The sequence below is a fragment of the Coffea arabica genome, chromosome 2e (genome assembly GCF_036785885.1).
Source record: "Coffea arabica cultivar ET-39 chromosome 2e, Coffea Arabica ET-39 HiFi, whole genome shotgun sequence".
NCBI lineage: Eukaryota > Viridiplantae > Streptophyta > Magnoliopsida > Gentianales > Rubiaceae > Coffea > Coffea arabica.
In genome coordinates this window covers 67,763,515-67,786,015 of record NC_092313.1, presented here as the reverse complement: position 1 = coordinate 67,786,015, position 22,501 = coordinate 67,763,515, and the positions used below count along the sequence as shown (strand labels likewise).

At 35.7% G+C, this 22,501-nt stretch overlaps 2 protein-coding genes across 3 annotated transcripts; one reads left to right on the top strand and one right to left on the bottom strand.

The window, feature by feature from the left end:
• The first annotated feature begins 2,555 nt into the window (after window positions 1-2,555).
• On the top strand, window positions 2,556-3,314 carry LOC113729368 (U-box domain-containing protein 40-like). The gene has a single exon (XM_027253672.2). The coding sequence runs from the start codon at window positions 2,556-2,558 to the stop codon at window positions 3,312-3,314; it is 759 nt and encodes a 252-aa protein (XP_027109473.2).
• A 6,108-nt stretch (window positions 3,315-9,422) lies between these two features.
• On the bottom strand, window positions 9,423-11,391 carry LOC113729367 (probable LRR receptor-like serine/threonine-protein kinase At3g47570). Of its 2 annotated transcripts, none has more exons than XM_027253671.2 (2): window positions 9,871-11,391; window positions 9,423-9,745 (listed from the first exon to the last, which is right to left on the bottom strand). In XM_027253671.2, exons 1-2 carry the CDS (start codon window positions 11,378-11,380, stop codon window positions 9,471-9,473), a joined length of 1,785 nt encoding a protein of 594 aa, XP_027109472.2. In that variant the 5' UTR covers window positions 11,381-11,391; the 3' UTR covers window positions 9,423-9,470. The 2 variants fall into 2 exon arrangements, with proteins under 2 accessions (XP_027109472.2, XP_071937576.1); XM_072081475.1 differs by having other exon boundaries at window positions 9,423-9,688.
• Between the last annotated feature and the right edge of the window lie 11,110 nt (window positions 11,392-22,501).

Below are 22,501 nucleotides of genomic sequence, written 5' to 3'. Positions count from 1 at the left end.
TATAGACAAAAATCTATTGTGTTTACATTAGTCAATGGAAGAAGATGAACAAAACTCTCTAACATGCAATAATTTTCTGCTATAGAATATTTAGATCACTCAAATATTTGCATATAAAAAAAATTCTTAATTACTAACTTGGTGCGCAATTCTTCTAATCTCCACTTTTGTTTGTGTGTGTCCACCACATATTATGGACTTAAAAATGTTCATCCAACCAAAAAAACTGGTTTAGTGGTTTTATGAATACTGCCACGCAAATGCACAAGTAATTGGTTCACCAAAGACTTTAATTGGACCTTTGTTAATTTCTTTTTTTTTAAGCTAGGCTACAATGTTGGTGCAAATTTTGGAATTTTTTCTTGTGTGTAATTCACCTAGAAGGTTAGTTATTATTGTAAAGAAAGTGCAATTATTGTCAGTTTTGAGTTTCTTATCTGAGGATTATTTTTCTATACCAAACTAAGATCCTATATTGATTTACTTTTCTAGCTTTCTTGTAATTGAAGCATACGTATCTTCTACGTGGTCATAACCAATTGGTATCCCAAGTCTGCAACGAGTTGGATGACATTTTCAATTACGGAATGGAGAATATGGGGGTATGAAGCTTGCTTTGGTCAAAAGCTGTGCTTTTTAGCTAGACGGACCAAAGATTATGGTCCTACCGACTTTGAAACTCAAGCCACCCAAATGATTAAAAAAAAATTTTTGAGCCAGAGTGTCATTCTGGTTTAGGACCCTGTCAATTAATGCCATATTATCCAAGTTGCAAGTAGTGTCCACCATATAAAAATCAAAATGCTACAATTAATAAAATCAAAACACGTCCTTCTCAAGCAAAATTCATCAAACAGTCCCTCTCAAGCAATTCATCAAACAACTGGCGAGTCAACTTGAGACACCCCCATTTCACTAAATAAATGTAATGTTTCTAGCCAGAGACCCAACAAAGACATCATCAATTGTTGAAATTCCACAAGAAATAGAGTAAAAATTGAATTTTTTTCTCTAAAGTTTATATAACAACAATTGATATATTTTAAAATCAACTCAAAATATTTAATTTAATCCATAATTCTAAGTTAAATAGGAAAAATACGGACCATAATTAGCATATACACATCAAGTAACCAACTAAGAGCAATCAAAAAAAACAAAGAAAAGGTAAACTAACCTGGTAAATTGATAATGGCTTGAAATTTTAGAGGCTGACTAAACCGTGCACTTCAATGCAAGAACAATTGATACTTCAACTTTTGAAATGAAAACAAAAGAAAATTGGAGTCCTTGGAGATTGAAGAAGAGAATTGAAATTGGCTTTTGTCATTGATAGTTGACCGAGACAAGGAAACAGAGAAAGCCAGGCGACGTATTTGCAAATCGGAGAGAAAACTCTTTAGTTTATTGCCTTATTGGTACTACTAGTCTACTACTTGGTGGCTGACTGAAAATAGGAAGTCAAATGTTTTAAAAATAAATAACTGTGGTTCATGGTTTTATACGGTTTGAACGGTTTTTCTCGGGTTTGACCGGTTCTTGAGATAAGTCAAACTAAGATATGAACCGGACCGTGTCCATGGCCGGTTTGCGGTTCGATTGGTTGAACCAATCGATCCGGTCCAGTTTTTAAAACATTGTTGTCACATAGCTCGTATTCTTTTATTCCCCTCTTCCCCCCATAGCCACCAACTCCTCGAAAAGGACCACTACCACAGCATCCACTCTTTAACTTCTTTAAGCCTTCCATGTAATTAAACCAAAGTGCAAAAATGGAAACTCATTGTTAGTAACTCCACCATTCAATGTAGGTTTGCTAGAAAAGTTAAGCACTGGTATAGTTAGTTTTAGGTTCGGAGTTTCTACTGTCGCGGCCCATTTTTTAAAATTAAAATTTATTGTTGAAAAAATGATGAGTTTATTTAAAATTAGTTTTTTATTTTAGAGAATAAATAAAAGAGAAATTTGCCAAATTGGTCCCTAACATTTATCAAAAACACTTTTTTAGTTCCTAACATATAAAATCAGCCAAAATTGTCCTTCACATTTAAATTGTGATCCAATTTGGTCCTAATGCTCATTTTTGCTCCTTTCTTCGGTTAAAAATAGCATGCCCCTCTCACGTGGTCATATTTTCAAGGGCAAAATTGGAAAACAAAAGCTTTACTCAACTGGCTAGTCTGTTACACTGTGTAGCAATTTGTGCACCGAGAGAGACAAAGAGAGAGAGAGATTCATCAGCTAGCGGCAGAATCTTATCATCATCATGTCCCCAATTGTAATCAGCAATACAATTTCTCTTTCAAAGTTGATAAGATTACTGCTATCATCATTATCATCATCGACAATACCTACCCGATTTGAAATCTCCCAATCGATCCGTAATATCCCTCACATATGAAAACCTTTTCAGGATCAAAACAGCAATGGAAAAGGGAGATGGGCAGTGGCGCCAAGCAGAAGCAGCTACCCAAGTGGAAAATCCACTTTGAGAAATCCCCAAAGCAAAAAATCCAACCTCCTCTGGAATTCGTCTGCCCCATCCCGGCTCCCTCATGGTTGACCCTATTATTGTCTCCTCCGACCACTCCTTCGAGCGTAACTGCATCGATGCCTGCAAGTCCCTCAACTTCAGACCCACCCTCCCTGACAGCTCTATTCCCGATTTCTCCACCCTCATCCCTAACCTCGCCCTCAAGTCCACTGTTCTCAGTTGGTGCCATTTTACTCTCTTTACCCCTTCTCCCAAACCCTTCGATTTCTGCTCCGCTCATAACCTCATTCGTACCTTATTGCTCGCTTCCCGTTCCCAACAGAACCCTAATCATCAATTATCAAAGTTCTCTTCCCAAGAAACCGAGCTGACTCGGACGCCTAGTCAAGTTTCCGCCAGCTCCAAGGAATCCGTGACGGCCGCCACTGTCATCAACAAGCCCACCACTCCTTTACCTTTCACCACCCGCCCCTATTGTTGCTGCTCTTCTTCGTCCTCCTCGGATATTGAGTCCTTGTGTCACTCTAGCTCCCTCGAAGAAGACAAGTTCATGACCAAGCTCCGGAACTCTCAAATGTTCGAGCAAGAGGAGGCTCTGCTTTCCCTCCGGAAACTAACCCGGACCCAGGAGGAATCCCGGGTGAATCTCTACACTGCGTGTCTACTCTCGGCTTTCCGGCCTTTGATCACCTCCAAATATGCTTCTGTTCAGGTGAACTCAGTCACCGTTGTGGTGAACCTGTCCTTAGAGAGTCGAAGCAAGATAAAGATCTTGAGGTCAGGGATCGTCCCCAGTAGATCTGGGATTTGTGTTTTCTAATTTTGCCCTTGAAAATATGACCACATGAGAGGGGCGTACTATTTTTAGCCGGAGAAAGGAGCAAAAACGAGCATTAGGACCAAATTGGATCACAATTTAAATGTGAAGGACAATTTTGGCTGATTTTATATGTTAGGGACTAAAAAAGTGTTTTTGGTAAATGTTAGGGACCAATTTGGTAAATTTTCCTAAATAAAAAAAATGACCTAATATAGGACTTAAAATGTGCGATGATTTGGGTCCAAAATTTAGGCTAAAAAGGGTTTTTAAAGAAAAATAGGAGTCGCCACTTGATATTGAATTTAGGTGTACCAAGTCACCCAAATATATATATAAAATAGACAAAACCCTTTTTAGACGACTTCAGGTCTTGAAAAACAAAAGAACAAAGTTTGGGAGTCACGATTGAAGAAAGGAAAGACAAAGATTTGATAAGTTCAAATGTAAGGCACCCTTTCAATCTAACCAAGGTTAGTTGCGAGATTTAGTTGAAAATTTTCTTAGTTTAAACTATAAAACTTATCATATTAGGATGCTTCTACATGGATGTGAATCTAGATCTAGGGGTATCGGGAGGGTCGGAATGTCTCTTCAAAATTTAATTGGTACAAATTACATTAATTGCGACGCCCAAGAGTGATTCCTTGAAGAGATCACGAATATGTAAAACATGAGACTCAAAAAGAGAAAATTATATCTATATATATGTGACCTAAAAGAGGGGAATGCAACATAACGGGTATGGGATGCTAAAATCCGTGACTCGAATTTTCCTTCTTATAGAGGGGAAAAGAGCATGCTAAAGTTAAGAAACCATATTCGTTCATTTTTCATATTTGAAGGATGACTTTCCTAATCCAGTCAAGCAAATGGACTAACCTATTTCTAATTTCTTAAATGGAATGCAAGTCTAAATATCATGTTTCGCGCACATAGGAATAAGGGAGATAATATATAGAGGAAAAATCATGCAAGGTGAGAAAAAGACCCTAAAATAAAAATATGGATAAAATGCAATAAATGTCACTCAAAAATGTGATTCTAACTCGTAAACAACCCTAAGGGTCTAGCATTAGATTAGTCCATTTCTATAGGTTCTCACTAGCGTTGGACTAGTGAGAAATCGAAAAAAAGGACCACAATTAGCATTGGATTAGTGTGGTGACGTCATGCATTTATTATAGACTAGTTAAAATGACATCAGAAGTTTGTTCTAAAACACAAGCACCCGCTAGGAGGGAAATTGATTGATCTACTAGAATATGGGATTCAGATGTAGCTTGTGCTGTCATTGAGGTTGACTAACAGGCAACGATGAACTCCTACCATTGTTTCCTCTTCCAGACAATCAACGGTCCCCACAACCGGGAAGTGGTAGACACCTGCCATGTCTGGTGAAAGTATTTATTAAAACTAGGAGGGGATCACCGGGCGAACGCACGGTGTGAAATTAATAGGTAGTATGCCCAGTGTAAAGTCCATTGTAATTATTTTTTTAAACAAAATAGATAATCCATAATTAGGAGTAATGACTAAAATAAGTTATAAAACTATGTTGGCCAAATATGTTGAGTCAAGGCCAAGTATATTAATAAAGAATGCAGTTAAAAAAAATTCTATAAATTATTACAAGTTGTATGCATAATTGGATACTAAGTGTTTACTAACTATGGTTCAAGCTTGCATTTCTCAATCTCTTTACAATGCCGAATATCGTTCAAGAGTTTATTTGTCTTCCTCTTCCTAGAGCTTATTCGCATAATCTCCTACCGCCATGTTTTTATCCTGCACAAGAGGCAATGCAATTTCATGCAATTTTATGTTTAAGCCATATGTTTAAGATCCATCAGCATACGATGCCGTTTGATTGATCAAAAGGAAAAAGGAAAAAAAAAAACCCATAAATCCTCAAACCATATGCAAAAAAAAGTTCCAAAGGTAAAAAGTTCTTCAATATAAAAGACTTCCAAAGGTAATAAGTAGATTAACAATTAATCGCAAAAAGGTTGATAAATAATTGGGATTTATTTGGCAACCAAAAAGAGTGTTAATAATTACAAAAAGCTGGTAATTAAATGTTATTTGCTAGGCAATAAAAAGTGACAATTCACTTCCAAAAAAATAAAAAAAAAATTATCAATTGATTGCAAAAGTTGGTAATTAGATGTGGTTCATTTGGCAACAGAAAAAAAGTGTTAATAATTGCAAAAAACTAACAATTAAATGTGATTTATTAGGCAATATAAACTCAAATTGTTAATTAATTAATTAACAATTAATTGCAAAAAATTGATAATTAAACATAATTTGTTGTACAACCCAAAATAAAAGAGGACATTTTTTATGACATTTGAAAAAATTTTATAATTAAATGCATTTTTTGTGCAACCACAAAAAAAGAAGCCAATTTTTTTAATAATTCCAAACAATTGTTAATTAAACATGATTTGTTGGGTGACCAAAAACTTGACATTACTAATTAGTTATTAACAATTAATTACAAAAATTTGGTTATTAGATGTGATTTGTTGGACAACCAGAAAAAATTTGACAATTAAAGGTAGTTTTTTGGGCAACCACAAAAAAGAAGTCAATTTTTTGCTAATAATTGCAAAAAAATTGTTAATTAAACGTGATTTGTTGAATGACAAAAAACATGGCATTAAATTAGTTATTAACAATTAATTGCAAAGAATTGATAATTGGATGTGATTTGATGGACAACAAAAAAAAGGAATCCAAAATTTTTGTAAATGTGATTTGTTGGATAAAAAAGAAAGAAGCAAAATTTTAGCACAATCCTACATGCAATTGGAGGACTACCACCTCTCATCCAATCAAAACTCGCCACATCACCATTTTCATGTGCAATTGGGAGGACTACCACCAATTGATGAATCAAAGGATGACAACTCATCAAATTGGAATCAATTGGAGGACTACCACCAATTGGCCAATAGAAGAGCGCCACATCAGCAAGCAATTCAATTGGAGGCGATTGCATTCACACATAGACTATATATGTTAATAAATAAACCATATAAAGTATAATTAAAACAAATAAACACATAAAACAAATAGAGCACGAACACATAAAACATAATATCTAGATGCAAAAATCATAAAGAAAGTGAATAAACATATAAACACACAAGCATGCAAGTACACAAGCAAATAAACACACATAAAGAGCTAACTATTACATTTGGGGCCCTAACTACAATCTAAGGGGGGAATTTGAAAAACTAATAACCTAACTATTACATTCATCTAACAAATTATATTTCTAGCAAAAATAAAATCTATCTATTACATAGCCTAACTAAATACATCTTTTGGGCACCTATCTATTACAATTTGACATTTAAATGCCTTCCAAAAAATCATCAAATATTAAATGAAATAAATAAAATGGATGAAAACTTAAAACGAATAATGAAAAATAAATAAAAAGAAAAACACTCAAAACATGCTATCATATATAAAAACACCTAGGAGCACATAAGAGGATTTAAAATAATAAAAGAAGATACCTCGTTTGAAGTAGTAATTAAATGAGATTGGATTTGTCCTATTTATACTCCAAAATTAACAAAATAATCAAGACACCAGTTTAATTAACAAATAAAAGGAATAACATGTAAACATAGTGCAAATTCACTTTATCATTATAAAGAAATGAAAATAATCATGCAATCTACCAATTAAAAAGCATTTAAATGAAGTATGGTTAACAATTAAAGAAAATAGACAAATTATACTTAAAAAATCAAAACTGTCAGGGATCTAATTGTAAAAAAATAAGAAAATTTTTAGGGTCAAATTATAATTATTACAAAGATTAGGAGTCAAAATTAAAGAAAAATAAAGTTCAGGGATTAAATTCCAATTAAATTAGAGACCTAATTCCGAGAAATAAAAAAATTTTGGAGCCACAGTAAAATTACTTAAAAGGTTAGGGCTAAACTGTAATTTTAGCATCAGATTTTGCAATATGAAAGGCTACTTGGGCCATTTCCATTCTTCTTCGGCCAAGAAATTATTTTGGCCCAAAGAAAAATCCAAGGAAAGGAACGGGCTAGCCCAACTTCCGGTCCACGCAAACCCAACCAAAATGCGTGGGTTTTATCCTCCCAAACCCATGCCATTAACCCAAAAAGTAAAACCAAACTCTTTACCAAAAACTCAATCAAAATAACATTAATCAAATCTTAACTTCTTTTTACTGAATCCAACAAAACAAATATTTCAAGAAATGTGTTTTTTTTCTACTTTTTTTTTGTCTTAATATGATATTTACTTAATTCTAAGTGACTCATTAATTCTCCATTTCCATTATTGAATATCAGATACATCGTAGTAATTGATACATAAAAAAAACTAATTTTTGTTATGTTACTAAAATTTCAAATATTTAAAAGTTTTTCCCAACACATTACACGAGAAAAGACTCTCACACGAAAAATTCAGCCGAGTTTCAAACCCTCTAGTACATCAGAATGACAACCAACCAGGACTTTACTTGAAGAATACTACAGGATTTAACCTGGCAATACTTTAATTTCCTAATAATATGGGGGCCTTTCACAATTTTCCGTTTTCACTTCGCAGGTGAAGCTGTAGGAGGAGAAACACTAAAAAGAAGAGAGCTGGAATCACATGGGATGCTGTTTGGTTGATGGGGTCCTCTGACCTTTCCCTCTCTTTCCTTTCTTCCAACCGACAATTATGAGCTTTAAACAATAGCAACAAAAAAACCAATTATATTTCCCAATTTATTCTTCTTTTTTCCTCCTTTCCCTTTTCCGATCTAAAATCATGGCTAACGATAAGGTAACCATTCCAATTCACGTTCTCACTTTTTTTCTCTCTTTTTTTTTAATTCCAAAATGTTCGGTCTTGTTTCTTTCTGTTGATAATTAGTTACAGAGTCGTGGAGTTCTTTTTTTTCTCCTTATTTTTCTTTTTGGAGTTAACTTTATAGCAAGTTAAGTCAAAGGTAGCATTCTTCTTGCTTATATTTCTTGAATTTTGTTGGAATGATGCAGCTCTTGACTTGGAAAAAAGAAACTATTTTTAGAAATTGATGGTTTGATTAGCTAAATTTTGGTTCAAATTTGTAGTTTAAGTTAATTTTAGTGCCTTTTGAAGAAATTCCTCTTTTTAAGTAAGTCTGTCAAGTTGAATGAAGTTGGTTTATGGTCAATTTTCTGGATAGCCAAGAGAGGGGCTTGATCTGTATTCTACTTAAAGACATTTTCAACTTGGTCCAGCCCATTCTGAGTAAATTCAAAAACTTTTTTGATCTTGAAATATATTGAGCGTAGCCCTACACATTGATGCCGATTGCACAAGTTGGTTGAGATTGTTAGAAGACAAACTCAACGCAACTGGTTAAGGCCCAACCTTCCTGGCTACAAATTATTTTATTTTATTTTATTTTATTTTTTGTGGGTAGCGACATAGGTTTAATCATATTGTAGTAGGATTATTCATTTGATGCATAATATTCAAAACAACTTATTATAATGGCCATTGTTTTCGCATTTTCTAACTCGCAACTGAAGTGGTCTGGTGGGATCTGATGGGAGGCCATGACAAAGAGATACTTTCTGTAAATCATATTATATACTCAGTTCCACTATGCATTTAGTTAATGCAAAACAATTTTTTTTTTAAGTACTGCTTGTTTTCAAAAAGGCAAAAATGTTCAAATTGGCCTTACCTGACCATAGCTTAGAGTATAAAAGTGTATCATAGATTTAACTTTGACCTTGACAGTGACAAAGAATATACTAGGCCAAACTGTGAGATTCTATAATTAGAAAAGGCTAAATGATTTCTTGCTTTGGTTGGTGTGATTGACAGAACAAGATTTTTAGAGACCAGAAAAAAAAAAACTTTGGCATCTTAATAATATATTATTGATATATCGGCATACATAAGGTGGATAATATAACTTATTTTGCTTGATATTTCAAATCTTAGCATCATCCTGCAACAAAAGACATTGGAAAGATTATTTGAGTGGAACAAACTTGGTCAGTTGGATTAAGTAAAAGAACGTACTTTCATGTCGAGATATTCGGAAAAGACTCAAGTTTGACGTTTTATCTTTTGAAGTGCCGCCACAACATCCTTCATATTAGTCCGATCTCACGGGCATTCAACACAGCAACTCAAAGCCAATTTGAAGATCACTGAAATACACTCCAATTTCTCATTGAAATGCCCATCTTGCCACCCCAGTAAGTTTGCATCTATAACCTGAGTTGTTGCATTAGGCAGAGATTCTTCAATCCAACTCTTCAGGCTCAAATCATCTTTGAACATTTCATCACTAGGCTTCATTCTTGAAAAGGTTTCCATCAAAACTATACCAAAACTATACACATCAACTCTCGTTGACACCTGCCCTTCAAGTCCATACTCTGTGATATGAAAGGCAATACATCACGCTTAAAGCGAAAAAAAGTAGAAAACATGGAAGATTGACAGCTAATTCACGTAAAAAACGGATAAAAAAGCAACTAAAAAGAAGTCAAATATGCCAAACCTGGTGCCAAGTATCCAAGCGTTGCAAGTGTCTTGGTATGCAGAACACTATTTTCTTCATCCAAAAACTTTGCCATACCAAAATCACTCACATGAGCAACCATACTTTCATCGAGCAATATGTTCCTAGGTTTCAGATCGCAGTGAACCACTGGTGTTGTATAACCAAAATGGAGATATTCCAATGCGGAAGCAACATCCATCATTATGCTTATCCTTTGCAGCAGATCCAGGCAATGGTTGTGGGAGTACAACCATTTCTCAAGGCTCCCATTGGACTTATAATCAAGCACCAAGGCTTTAAAGTCCAAGTTAGAGCAGCTACCAATCACTTTGGTTAGGTTTCTATGGCGAAGGTTGCGTAGAACTTCACACTCTGTATCAAAACTCCCGGAAGTGACTTCTGCTAGTAAAGTGAAAACTTTCATAGCTACAACTGTCCCATCCGTCAAAATACCCTTATATTTAGATCCAAAACCCCCTTTGCCAAGTAAATTGCTTTCATCATAACCATTGGTTGCTTGCACAAGTTCATAGTATGAAATCATTTTTGGCAATCCCATGGGCAACAAATCAGTGTTTCTTGAAATCCCATCCTTTCTTCTGCATCTTAAAAGTAAAATTGCAGCAGTTGTAAGAGCAATTGTTGTTGCTGCAATACCTGATAGAATGCCTAGCATATGAAATACTTTCTTCTGACTGGATTTGTGAATCCGAGGAGAAGGACATGGAGGAACATGAAATCTCTGAGCGCCACACAAGTCATCATTAAACATGAATGATTCATATGTGAAGTTCTCGAAAGGACCACTAGAGGGAATTTCTCCTCTTAAGTAGTTGAAAGAAAGATTAATGTATTTGAGATATAAAAGTGTCTCCAAGGACTTTGGTATTGTACCTGATAGATTATTATTGGATAGATCCAAAAATTCCAAGCTTAACATCTGATTGAGAGAGTCTGGAACAGGTCCCTGAAGTTTATTTTGTGCTAATGAAAGCTTTGCTAAACTTTGCAAGCCTCCTAAGGAACTTGGAATATTCCCATTAAGGTGATTTCCTGACAAATCCAATAGTGTTACTACCTTCAAATTTCCAGTTTCATAAGGTAGTGAGCCACTCAAGGAATTATATGACAGGTTCAACGTCAAGAGATCAGTGAGGTTCCACAAGCTAGCAGGTGTGCTTGAGTTTAATAAGTTCCCGGCAAAGTCAATATCTCCCAAGGAACTTATATTATTTAAGCATGATGGCATTGACCCACGAAACTGGTTTTGCCCCAGATCAATTTGGTACAATCTCTTTAACTTGCAAATGCAATCTGGAATTGAACCACCTAATTGATTAGCACTCAAACCCAATGCTTGAAGATTTTGCAAGTATTCCATTGTGCTCGGAACGGGCCCACTCAGGTGATTTCCATATAGACTCAAAATCATTAGGTTGCTCAAATTCCCAATTGCATCGGGAATGCTTCCCTTGATTCCGCAACCATATGCATGGAATCTCTCCATAGAAGTTGAGAGATTCCCAACTGACATCGGAAGAAAACCGTGCAGTGGATTTTCAGCAAAAACTAATTCTTTCAGATACTTACAATTTGTTAAGTAACTAATAAAGCTCAATTCTCTAGATGAAGGTTCAGTTGTCAAATGATTATCAACGAGATCCAAATCTCTTAGAAGTCTTAGGTTTCCAAGAGAGTTTGGAACTGGACCGCTGAATCTATTTCCACTCAAGTCTAAAATAGTCAGCTTAGACGCGTTTGAGATTGAGGCTGGTATCACTCCATCAAACTCATTCCAAGAGAGAGCACGCACATCAAGGTTGATCAATCCATAACCCGTGGATGACAGAAGCCTTCCCGAAAGCGTATAGGGATAGTGCTTGCAGTGTCGAGATGTTGAATATTTGGGCTGGTATGGATCCAGTTAGGCTATTGGAGCCCAAATCAAGTTCTTCAAGATGCTTTAGGCGGCCAAGCTTGTGCGGAATGCTATCTAGAGAGTTAGTTACCACGTTTACAAATGTTAGTGCATGCTATGGATTAATTTACTCATGTCAGAATGTTTTAAAGAATTTACTTAAAACCTTCACACAAGTAATTGCTTTTTTTTTTCGGATAAAATACTTTCACAACAACCAAGAGATATTTAAGTCAATAGGCTTTGAAGACAATAGAAAGGCAAATTTGCGTATATAATCAACATGGAATTGTTTTTTCTTTCATATAAATGCATATATTTTTGCAGATTAATATGCTTAATAATTACAAACATGATAAAATCTAGAAAAAACCATAAAAAAAGATTCAAGCTTATATATATATATATAACTTCACACAAAATTTTTTAAAAAAAAGGGAAGCCTAAGCTTTGGTAGTTTGCTGAGGTGATGCTGTCATTCATATTTTGATTATTACGTCTGGAAATGTTATACGGTCTTTTGTACTACAACATATGTTTAATAAGAAAATTCTTTGTATTCTTCTTTAGTTACCGAAAGTGTTACCAACTATTTCTTCAGGTTTGATAAGTAATTACCTTTATGTTATTCTATAATTTGTTTACCTCCGGATTTCCTTCATACAAGCCTTCAAATTACTAATCAATATATTATTTAATTGTTTGAGAATATATAACTAGTAATATGTAGCTCTTTTTTTTTTCTAATTTCAGCTAAAATGCAAAAAGAGTTGGGCTATTACCAGCAAAAGTAATAGTCTCCAATGACGAAATATTGAACACCCCCAATGGCAAAGGACAGGAAATCTGATTGTTAATTGTTGATGTTCACTATCTTCAATTTGTTTAGATTCCGAATCTCTATTAGAATTGTCCCTCGTAGAGAATTGATGTTTCTAGCTTTGGTGACATGAGATTAATTAGCTTTGAAATATTTATTCTAAGATGTAAAACAAAGTTACATTAGATTTCGAACTTTGTAATGCATACCAAGGTCAATGGATACTTATTAATACACGCAACTTATTATGTAAATGCCTCTTTACATTTAGTCAAATTTCCCTAAATGACAATTAAAACATGGAGCCCTAGACTTATTATATTTGATTGTCAGGTAAATGCGGCAAATAGTTATATGCACATTTATCTGATATCTGCTAAAATTCAAGAGCTAGGATGGTACCAATCAAATTGCTGCTGCGAAGATATAGTCGCTTGAGCGCCGTCAAGTTCCCAAATCCTTCCGGTATCACTCCAATCAAATTGTTGTCACCAAGGTATAGTTCCTGGAGTGCCGTCAAGTTCCCAACTTCTTCCGGCATCACTCCACTAAAGTTGTTGTATGACAACCCCAGTACACGAAGCTTTGAACATTTGGATAAGGATGCTGGTATCATGCCACTTAATTCGTTATGGGAAAGGTCAAGCCATGAGAGTCCTTGAAGACGGGCACATATGCTGGATGAAAGACTACCAGACAGGCTATTACCTTGAAAAGCAATCATTTCCAATGCGAAAATATTGAACATCTGCAATGGCAAAGAACCTGAAAACTGATTATAGTCCAGGAGAATTCGCTTCAACTTTTTTAATTTCCCAATCTCCATTGGTATTGCTCCTTGAAGAGAATTAACCTGCAGATTTAATGTCTCTAGCTTGGACATGTTGGAGATAGAAGGTGGGATAAAGCCTGTAAAGCTATTGTTCTTTAGAGAAAATTGTCAGAGTTGTTGGAAGGAACCAACCCAAGAGGGAATATTTCCGCTAAGCATGTTAATGCCTAAACTAAGGACTCGTAACCTGGACAGACGAATCAATTCATGGGGAAGTTCTCCATAAAAATTGTTCCCACTCATGTCGAGGGACATGAGAAAGGAGAGATTGCCCAGTTGTGGAGGAATGGTGCCAGTAAGACCCAAGTTGGAGATGTTCAAGGCAGTGACTCTGCGGTGGCGGGAGCCGCAAGTGACTCCTCTCCAGTCACAAACTAAGGGAGTAGCCGACCAGTTGCTTGCCAACATTTCGTGAGGATCCCAAGTGATTTTGGCTTTCAATGAAAGAAGGGCTGATTGATCAGTGGTTATGTTGGGCGCGGTCGTGGCTAAGCAAGATAAGAGAGAACTTAGCCAGAGTCCAAGGGAAAAATAGTAGTGAGAAATTTTCTTCATGACTATACTCTGAGTTCTGAGACAACAGGCAAAGGCTTATCTAGGATGACTAGCAATTTCTACTTCAGGTACATATATATACAGAAGCAACTGGAAACATCTAATGCACGTATGCAAGGACAAAGATAGAGACAATAACAGCATGATTTCTATCCGGATAAAATTTGGAAATTGAATTTTGTTACCAAATATGAATAGCAAGTAAACATGGATTCTCTTTTAATTTTATCTTTTTTCTTTGGACAAATAACACTTATCCCCCTTGTGATTTAGTTTTTTTACATAACCCCCTATGGTTTCAAAAACTATACATAACCCCTCTCATGATTTGGATTAAAGTGTCAAAGTGAAGAAAATGGTCATTTGTAACGGAGTCACCTAAAATGTCAAAAATACCCTTATGTAAAGTTGAAAATTATTTATTAACCAAGGGAGGTTGTGTGTATATTTTGAAAATCATAAGGGAGTTGTATGATAAAATATTAAACCATAAGGGGGTTATGTGATAAAATATAAAATCATACAGGATTAGTGTGTCATGTATTTATAAGGGTAATTTCGACATTTTTAAAGGTTTCATTCCAAATGATCATTTCCGTCATTTTGACACTTTAATCCAAACCATGAGAGGTTATATATAGCTTTTGAAATTATAGGAAGTTTATGTACAAAAACACTAAATCACAGGAGGCAAAGTGTAATTTGCCCTTTTTCTTTTCAGTAGCATTTTTTCTAAATCTTGTGATTCTTCTTTAGAAAACGAATATTAAACAAAATCTAGGGTAACCTGAATGCTTCTTAAAAAGTGATTGCCAAGGGCTGTCAGCTCATTTTCTTTTCTGATTTTTCAAATTTCTTTTTTTTTTTATCATAGTATTCATTTTCTTATTTGTTTGCAAAGAAACTGTTAAAAGTCTTTAACGTGTATTCTGGAATACTGGGGTAGGACGACCAAGACTTCACAACGTACACCGACGATAGAATGCTAATTTCTTTCCTCATAATTGGTACGTCGTCGTCTTTCCGTTCAACACTGAAACAAGTTCCACGACGCTTTATTTTACACTTATATTCCCAATGAAGGCAGAAAAATTATGAAGCAGTTTCGTTGATCTTATAGTTTCCTCAGTTGCGATGTTTAAACGTGTCATCACAAGATGAGTTGAAATAAAGCTAGAGTTACCTACCAACCAGTTGCTGAATGCTATCTCCTCAGAGTTTAAACGGGAAGCATAGATTAAATAGTCTTCTTGTCATGTATAAGTTCTGGATCTTCACGAAACGAATGTATAAACTATTTTACTTGCAATTATTTGAGATAAATTCTTTAAAGTTGAACCAAGTCTTAATAGAACTGTTAGAGAATAAAAAATGAAGTAGTTCATCCAAAAGTATGCAGTATGCACAATTGAACCATTCAAAGACGGAAGGTAAATGAACTAATACCTCATCTACCTGTGCCCTTTCTCTATTGCAAATGTAGCTTCCGTCAACAATTTACTTATACCAATCCTCAATTTCTATCTGACTATTTCATTTTATGTGATTTACACCTTATATTAATATTGTATTTCTCACTTTACATTTTTGGAAGCTAAATGATTCACATTACCAAATTATCCGAATCTCTCACTCTATGAAATTTAGGGGGTGCAAAAATGGTTCAAATTTAAAAATTTTAAAAATGTTCAAGATCATTTTATAATTTTATTTAAATTTGATGGGGAGGGGGAATTGCCTACCCTCAATCCTATGTGGCTTAGCCACTGCTTAAAATAGCATCTTTGTATATCTCTAATTTTTAATCCATTATTGACATAATTTTTTCCTCGATATTCATCCAAAAAAAATTGTTTTTACGTTGTTAACCGAAGGTCTTAACTCCACTGTTGATTGGAAGCCCAGAAAGGACCACTAATTACCTTGTTCTAAAATGTGCTGCATATAACTCTCGAAAAAATTTGTAGACATTTTTTTTCTCATGCAGTGTACGTAATGCATTCATACAGATATTTTGAGTTAAGACTCATGGATGCGGGTTTACAATGATACTTTCATATTGTAGAATTCGTTCGTGCATGTGTACATGTATGACAAAATAACTTGATCCTAGATGTGCTTGTACATCAACACCAATTTTGGTTTTGACTTGGTCACATGAGCAGAAAAGTGTAAGTTATTTGATCGTTTGAATCAGTCAGCATAAGCAGTAATGCGATGGAGTCGTCTCCTAAGTCCCTTAACATACACGTTTTCAGTTTTGTAATAAATGTTGTAATGGTCAAAAAAAACAAAAACGTTGGTATAGTCTTGGGATACACTATAAGTTGATCGGGACATCATCCTTCGTTGCTATACAAAACCAATGATAGAAAGACATCATTTCTAAGATAAAGCCTTATAAACCAGACATCTGCGCACGAAAATTCATGTACTACGATACAATCTTCTTGAAATTTTAGCTTGTTTAAATTATTTCTCTAATTTTACTAAGCCCATTAATTTCTTGGTCCACTGATTTGGTAGGTATCCATCAAGGAAAAAGAGAAAAACAAGTTTGTAGATTTATAATTATTATGAGAGGGTGGATGAAGTTTTGATTTCTATTTTATGTCCAAAGTCCAATCTCAGATTTTCTTCTAGTTTTCTTTCGAAGTGAGTCCCTGTTTCAGCTGAAATTCATGTACCAATTTATGGACTTCCTGTTGAGTGATGACATTACCCATGAATGTGTTACAAGTCATTGCGTGTTGGAAATTCTACTACTGCATTATTTTCTGGGAAAGTTTCGATAGCATAATTTTTTGGACAGTTTTTTTAAGCATGCAATAAAGAAGGAACTAGACGTCAAAATTTTTCTCCATAGACGCGTGGAGTTTTTTTTTTTTTTTTTTTTTTAAAGCAAGAGAAGGATGGGATTTAACAAACAGAAAGAGAGAAAGGACATTTGGACCCAAGATCTCTAAGGCGCATAGAGATTAAAAAGAAGATATTTATTATGATACATATATACTATTGAAAACCAGTTGTATCAGGCACAGAGAAATCTATAGTCTTATCATGTAGTTTGCCACACTTTATAAAGAGGGTAAATTACAGTTATCTCTCCTCTAATCTAACTTCTTACCAGAGTCTCATTATGGTTTGAAAATAACCACATTGCCTGCCTTGGTTTCTAGCAAATTGAAAGTCATTCTAACAAGATGACTCATAATTATTTAAAAGTTTGATATTGAAGTAACCCACCTTAATTATAATACCATCAAGAAGTGTTGCATAATAGTGTTTGAAAAATACACTTAAAAGAATAGGACAATACTTAGATGATAGACACTTCAAGTCTCAGACTTGCAGACATGAATGCAACCGGTTGGCACAGCTGAACCTTTCTTTTTAAATGCAACCCTCAAAAAAATTATAATTTATGCAACAGCCTGGTGGGTGTCAAACCTCCAAAAATAAAGTTAAACATAACAGCCTAATTGCCAACCAACACAATCTCAAATTTAATTTGTAAACAGGGCAAGTAGGGTCGTCTCCTCAGGGAATTGGTAAGCAAATCACATAGGAAAATGGAGGGGGGGGGGATTTTTAGCAATAGTACCAACTAATTAAAAAGGAATAAAAATTGAAATTTAAAGTTGAGTAAGATAGCGGGAACCAAATTACACAAATAACAATTAATTAAAACAATCTAGTCAAGGAATTAATCTTGGCACCGAAGCACACAACTGATCACAGATACAAGGGACAATTCATATACTCACGAATAAACTGGTTATAGTGGTCAAGCGGCGCGCCCAACCACCAATCTTTCCTTAATTTTATGGTAGTCAAGAGACGCTCATAAACTACCCTCTTGTGACTAGACAACCCCAGAAACGCTCACAGGATTTAATGTAGCCACAACATTAGGAATTAGAAAAACCCAATTCTAGATGACAAACACACATGCGGATTTATTAGGCTAGATTAATTATCTCTACGATCCAAATTAGACCGCTTGCGAGGCGGTGCAATTGTCTCGTTTGCCACTAATCAAGATGCTTAAAGGCGACGCGCCAACATCCTAATTGGCTATCAATTATTTAGATAATCGAATAACAGGTCTAAGTATCCAATAAATCTAAATAATAATAACTCAGGGAAAAATAGAGAATAATCAAATATCCATGAACATATAAATTAAAAATAAGCAATTAAAACGATCTCACAGTTATGGTGCTCCGATCCTCGATTTATTCCTCAACTAGATAAAAGATTCAGCCTTGCCTCATGTTTGTTGCAATCCCAAGCTTCAATCTCGTGTTCATTAATCAAAAGCAAAGTGCCCAACCTCTAAATCACGTTACAAAGGAAGAAAAGGAAAAAAAACCAACTAGTCTAAGCAACGAGACCCAAGGTCTTAGTCTCGCGGGATCCAGCTTTTTTTCTCTTCACTCCGTAGTCAATTCCCAATTTCTTTCTGGAAGCAACCTTCCCCGGTTCCTTATATTCCTCAAGCTTTCAAAATTCTCTCCTACTAAAAAGGATTAGCAATTTGACTCCCCCTAAAACTTAGCAGTTTCCCTTTTTTTTTTTAGCCAATCACATTGTTGTATCTTTTTAGAAATATCTTCCTTTATTTTTCTCCATGATTTGTTGCCAAAATATTATCTGAAGATGTCTCCAAATCCAACGCAACTTCAAAACACAGCTCCCAAAAATAGTGGCAAGCTTCTAGGGATAAGTGTCACGGTCCGTCTTTCAGGATTCACTCTGCAATCTTTGGCGTGAGCACGCCCTGGAATGTATAGTCTTCTGGAAATTCGCCTTTTTTATCACTTTTAACACCAATTGCCTGTAATTAACACAAATACCAATTATGAGCAGAAATCCAATACTTTGCATAATAAACTGTCAAAATTAAGACCAAATAACCACAAATAAAATGCATAATTATATCCCTATCAAATTCCCCCACACCAAGACAATGCTTGTCCTCAAGCATTTCAAACTTTAAATATACAACCAAGCGAGCAAACATTTTGCAGCAGTTGAATTCAAGACAATGGCTATTAATCAAAGCAAATATTGACAATGTATAATTTAGATAACTGTCAAGTACTGATGACAAATTTTACGAGATAACTCTCCAACTAGCTTTTAAAACCAACGACTCTTTCAAATCCAGACTAACTAATCTAAGAATAGAAAATATCCAACCAACATTTTTTTTATTAACCGGTCCAACTATTAAGCAAAATCTCAACATAAAGACTCATGGATCCGCAGGCAATACAATTATTCACATACTTTCATGCTCGTATCCTCTTTTTTTTTCATTTTTTTTTCTGTTTCTTTTTCCTCTCTTTTTTTTTCCTCCTTCTTGACGGAAGTGCTTAGTCTTGAGCAATTCAAGTCTTTTGACGCGAACTCCGACATCTCCCCAATGAAGGAGCCTGGTTACTCAACTTTAATCGTTTAAAGACCACATACTCATAATTATCGCTGCTTTTTGATGCGAAAATCGACACTTTAGGTGAAAACCCCCGATTACTAGTCAATGATAACCAGCGGAGTATAACCGAATATTATTCACAAATAAACACCCAAGTAAAATTAAAACCATGCAAGCCTGCTTCATTTCCTTAACATGGAGAACTAAGATTAATAGTTGAACCAGTTCACACAAAAATGTCAGAAAAATATTTACAATGCCTAGAAAAGTTAACCAAGGGAAATTGCAAGAGTCACCAAATCTCAAATATTTACCAGAGAGTCATCCTAAAATTTTACCATATCATACTTAACATATTATCATCTAAAACCGTAACAATGGTTAAATTTGAAAATCTAGCCATTGCTTAGCAGGGCTAAACCATAAAAATCCAAAAGGCATGGTAAAGGTTTCTTTTTTTTTTTGAAGAAGGAAAAGCAGTAAGAAGGAAAAGCTAGACTACTCCCCCCACACCTAAGGTCTACATTGTCCTCAATGTAAGAACGAAAAGTTGAAGTTAAGTGAAGGGAGCAAAAAACTTCCCTGAATGAATAAAAACTGCAGCAAAACACCATGGTAGAGGAGGTGTCAGGGACTGGCAGCGTGGAGCCTCCGACGGTGGTGTGGTGTAGCGTTGCTTCAGATGGAAGCGGAAGTCTTCAATCCAAGCCTGTGTCCCCAAAGTCGACTAGAGTTGCTGTAAGGCGTGACCACGCCTTATAAGGCAGAGTCTTCTGCCCAAGCATTTCTACGGTGTTCAAGAGTATCACTTATAGGACGTGGGCATGCCTTGTAAATCCAAGTCTCTTGCCCAACACCAAAAAAAAAAAAAAAAACTTGCAATGAAACAAAACAACCCAAAATCAACGAAAAACGAAAGAGAACGGTAACAAAAAAAAATGGAGGCCTTGGGTTGCCTCCCAAGAAGCGCCTTTCTTTAACGTCTTTGGCTAGACGACTCCACAGTGAGCAATTAGGCATAGATAGGATCTATCAAGTGTACTTCTTCCACAGTGCCAATGTCTGAAACATCAACAAACGGTTTTAAACGGTGACCATTAACCGTAAAACTCTTATTAGTCTCTAAATTCTGGATTTCAACCACACCATTGGGAAAAATATTGACTACCACATATGGTCCAATCCAATGGGATTTTAACTTACTTGGCATGAATTTCAACCGTGAATTGAACAAGAGTACCTTTTGTCCTGGGAAAAAGTGTTTTACACGCAATAGGCGGTCATGAAACTGCTTGGTACGCTCTTTGTACAAACGTGCATTGTCATATGCTTCAAGACGAATTTCCTCCAACTCCTGGAGTTGGAGCTTTCTCTCTTTGCCATCTCTATCCGCATGCAAATTGCATTGCTTGACTGCCCAAAATGCACGATGCGCAATAGCCACAGGTAAATAACACATCTTACCAAACACCAACCTATATGGGGACATTCCAATGGGCGTTTTATACGCCGTTCGATATGCCCACAAAGCATCATCCAATCGCAAGCTCCAATCCTTACTGTTGGGGTTAACCGTTTTCTCCAATATGCTCTTGATCTCTTGATTGGAGACTTCAGCTTGCCCATTGGTTTGAGGATGATATGTTGTACTCACACGATGGTGCACTCCATATTTTCTCATGAAAGCTGCAATGGTGCGATTGCAGAAATGGGTACCTTGATCACTGATGATGACTCTCGGCACCCCGAACCTACTAAAAATGTGGGATTTGAGAAATCCTACAACAACTTGAGAATCATTAGTCCGGGTAGCTTTTGCTTCTACCCATTTCGATACATAGTCAACTGCTAACAGAATATACAAAAATCCAAAAGAGTTAGGAAAAGGTCCCATAAAGTCCATACTCCAAACATCAAACACTTCACAAAATAACATAGGCACTTGAGACATTTCATCCCTATGAGACAAACTCCCAAATTTTTGACATTTTTCACAGCTTTTACAAAATGCATAAGTATCACGAAACAATGTTTCCCAATAAAAGCCACAATCAAGGATTTTTCTAGCAGTTCTCTTAGGTCCAAAATGGGCACCACATGCATAATTATGACAATGAGCAAGGATAGAAGGAGTTTCACTTTCAAGTACACATTTATGAATAATTTGATTAGAGCCTATTTTCCACAGATATGGCTCGTCCCAAATATAGTATCGAGAATCATGGATTATCTTATCCCTCTTACTCTTACTCATGCCAATAGGAAATTTATGACTACCCAAAAAGTTCACAGTATCTGCATACCAAGGTTCCTTACCTTTGAGATAGAAAAGATGTTCATCAGGAAATACCTGAGATATGGGAACTGCTTCCTCTTCTCTTATCAACCTACTCAAATGGTCAGCTACTGAATTATCCACCCCTCTCCGATCCTTGATCTCCCAGTCAAATTCTTGCAGCAAGAGCACCCAACGAATGAGTCTTGGCTTGGACTCCTTTTTTGACAGGAGATACTTCAAAGCTGCGTGATCAGAGTAAACCGTTACTTTTGACCCCAATAGATATGATCTAAATTTCTCAAAAGCGAAAACAATAGCTAGAAGCTCCTTCTCCGTGGTGGTGTAGTTGCATTGAGCTGGTGTTAATGTTTTTGACGCATAGTATATCACGTGACTACACTTCCCACTCCGCTGTCCAAGCACACCTCCTACGGCATACTGACTGGCGTCACACATGAGCTCAAAGGATAGCTTCCAGTTTGGGGGTTGGATGATTGGTGCTGTGGTCAACATACCCTTGAGTGTGTCAAAGGACAATTTACAATCATCTCCAAAGTTGAATGGCACCTCCTTTTGAAGCAGGCGAGACAACGGTTGAGCAATTTTTGAAAAATCTTTTATGAAACGCCTGTAAAAACCTGCATGGCCTAGAAAACTACGAATATCCTTGACATTAGTAGGGTAAGGTAGACTAGTGATCAAATCAATTTTATCCTTATCTACCTCAATATCCCTTGATGAAACAACATGGCCCAAAACTATGCCTTCCTTAACCATGAAATGAC

Excerpts from the sequence above, each read along its gene's own strand:
- LOC113729368 (XM_027253672.2), top strand. The coding sequence starts at position 2,556 with ATGGTTGACCCTATTATTGTCTCCTCCGACCACTCCTTCGAGCGTAAC.
- LOC113729367 (XM_027253671.2), bottom strand. The coding sequence starts at position 11,380 with ATGGAGAGATTCCATGCATATGGTTGCGGAATCAAGGGAAGCATTCCC. Across the intron at positions 9,746-9,870 it reads GCTTGGATACTTGGCACCAG|AGTATGGACTTGAAGGGCAG; the intron begins GTTTGGCATATT and ends TTCATATCACAG.